Source organism: Mus caroli, chromosome 16 (assembly GCF_900094665.2).
Source record: "Mus caroli chromosome 16, CAROLI_EIJ_v1.1, whole genome shotgun sequence".
NCBI classification, from domain to species: domain Eukaryota; kingdom Metazoa; phylum Chordata; class Mammalia; order Rodentia; family Muridae; genus Mus; species Mus caroli.
The window spans coordinates 35412652-35414999 of record NC_034585.1 but is presented as its reverse complement, the minus strand read 5'-3'; the positions used below and the strand labels follow the sequence as shown (position 1 = coordinate 35414999).

The window sequence follows — 2348 nt, the reverse complement described above, 5'->3', positions numbered from 1 at the left end:
AGCGGTTAAGAGCACTGATTGCATTTCCCGAAGGTCTGAGTGCTAATCCCAGCGACCACATGGTGGCTCACAACCATCCCTAATGAGATCTGACGCCCTCTTCTGGGGTGTCTGAAGACAGCTACAGTGTACTTACATACAATAAATAAATAAATCTAAAAAAAAAAAAAAGGATTAGAATTAACTTTGTTAGTGATAATAGTGAGATTATTTTGGACTAGAGTGTATCTCAGTAGTAGAGTGCTTGTAGCCTATGTGAGACCCTAAATTCAATTCCCAATGCCACAAAAATAATGAATGAATAAAGAAATGAGCAATATTAGTTCAAGGCGTTGGCTAATTTTAAGGTAAAGTGATACTATGAAATTTCTTTTTAAAAGAAGAATGGATCATGGGCAAAAGCTGACCCACTTCTTCCTCTCTAGTTTTCATTGCAGGATTTATTTATTTATTTATTTATTCATTTATCTATTTAAAGCAGAGAGTACACATGCACCATAATGCCAAGAGCAGCAGCCTGGAGATACAGTTCCTATTACAGAAGCCAATGTCCACTTTCATACTGCTCCAAGGCCCAACATACAGGAACTTGGATTTCTCCACCTTGTGGAAAGAGGCTTTCAGAAATGAAAGTACCGCCAAGCTTGGTGGCGCACGCCTTTAATCCCAGCACTGGGGAGGCAGAGGCAGGCGGGATTTCTGAGTTCGAGGACAGCCTGGTCTACAAAGTGAGTTCCAGGATAGCCAGGGCTACACAGAGAAACCCTGTCTCGAAAAACCAAAAAGAAAGAAAGAAAGGAAGAAAGGAAGGAAGGAAGAAAGGGAAAGGAAAAAAAAAATGAAAGTACCCAATTCTAGCAGGTGAAGAGATTTCCCATGGATTTCTAGAAGAGACTGGCGGCAAGGGCGATCACTAGCAAATAGCTCTTGTTTTTCTCAAGTAGCCCTTTCCCCAGCATCTGACCTCAGCTCTATTGGGCAGAATCCCTCTATCCCTTAGCCTCTTCTTCCTGGCCCTGCTTCTTTCCATGCTAGTATTTCCCCTTTCTCTTGACTATTCCCTTCCAGTAACCAGCTCCTCACTCAGGTCGCCCCACGTCTTGCCTCTTCATTCTGCCAGGTTTGTTCACCGTGCATCCCAAAATCTACTCTGCCACTCCTTTCTGCCTCTTCAAACTGCCCCTTGAGAGCCTTTCCCCCTGCCCTTTCACTTCCCCGCCCTGCCTCCCCGCCTCCTGAAACTCGCCCCGCCCCTTATCCCTGCGTGCTTCTGAGGTTGCCATAGCTACGGTGTACACAGCTACCAAGCCTCCCATAGCTGGTTTTCTGCTGGCGGGAGGAAAAAAGGCAGCACCATGAGCCAGACAGTGACCATCCAGGAACCCAGGTCCAATAATCAGAGGGTTCCGTATCAATGCAGAGAGGTGCCGAGGGCCAAGGGCGGATTCGCCAATCGAATGTACGATTACCTGTACGGTAAGGACTGCCCACTCCTCCTGGGAGCTAATGTAACCTGGTAGGGTGTGCTAAAAAACAAGCTCCAGGACAAACCCTCTGGCTCCGGACCGGGCAGGTGGGAGCCCCAAGTCCCAAGTACGCTGTGGGCCACGCGCTCTGCAGCACTTCGGAAGTCACAGGTGTGCTCAGCTTCTCCAAGTGCCAGACGGGGGTCACCCCTTTTCCCCTGATAATTTAATCTTCCTGAAACCTAATCTGGTTTCAATCATTCAGGTGCACATTCATAAAAGTGTGAAGTGAGCCGGGCGTGGTGGCGCACGCCTTTAATCCCAGCACTTGGGAAGCAGAGGCAGTTGAATTTCTGAGTTCGAGGCCAGCCTGGTCTACGAAGTGAGTTCCAGGACAGCCAGGGCTATACAGAGAAACCCCGTCTTGAAAAAAACCAAAAACAAAAAAACAAAAAAACAAAACCAAAAAAGTGTGAAGTGATTTGCAGAGCTGGAGAGGCACGCAACGCATTCGAACACACATGTCCAGTGAAAGTGATTTTCCTGCCCCAGGTTCTGACAAATCCAAATTTGGGGTTCTGGGTAAAGAGGTTCCAGTTGGCTTCATGTTTGTTTTCAGTGGTTTCCTCCTCCTCCTCCTCCCCTCCTTCTCCAACCTTCTGTTAATCAAAACATTGTTGATAAACTCAGTGTACCCATTCCCCTAGGACCAATTAAATTCCAGTTTATGTTATGCCCTGATTTTCCATTTGTGGTCTTTCTCTCCAGACCTTAAGTTCTGGTTCACACATGTCTGTCACCCTCTTGAGCCTATTACAATACCGTACACAGTATTATGTATAAAAGTGTTAACTAGACTTGGGAGGCAGAGGCAGGCGGATT

At 46.7% G+C, this 2348-nt stretch overlaps 1 protein-coding gene across 1 annotated transcript in view; it reads left to right on the top strand.

Annotated features, from left to right (window-relative positions):
• Positions 1–980: 980 nt before the first annotated feature.
• The window catches only part of Maats1 (MYCBP associated and testis expressed 1), a 44615-nt gene continuing 43247 nt past the window's right edge, over positions 981–2348 (top strand). The window contains exon 1 of the mRNA XM_021184911.1: positions 981–1476. Coding sequence (XP_021040570.1) covers positions 1356–1476 — 121 coding nt within the window. The 5' untranslated portion in view covers positions 981–1355. The remainder of the gene's footprint in view (positions 1477–2348) is intronic.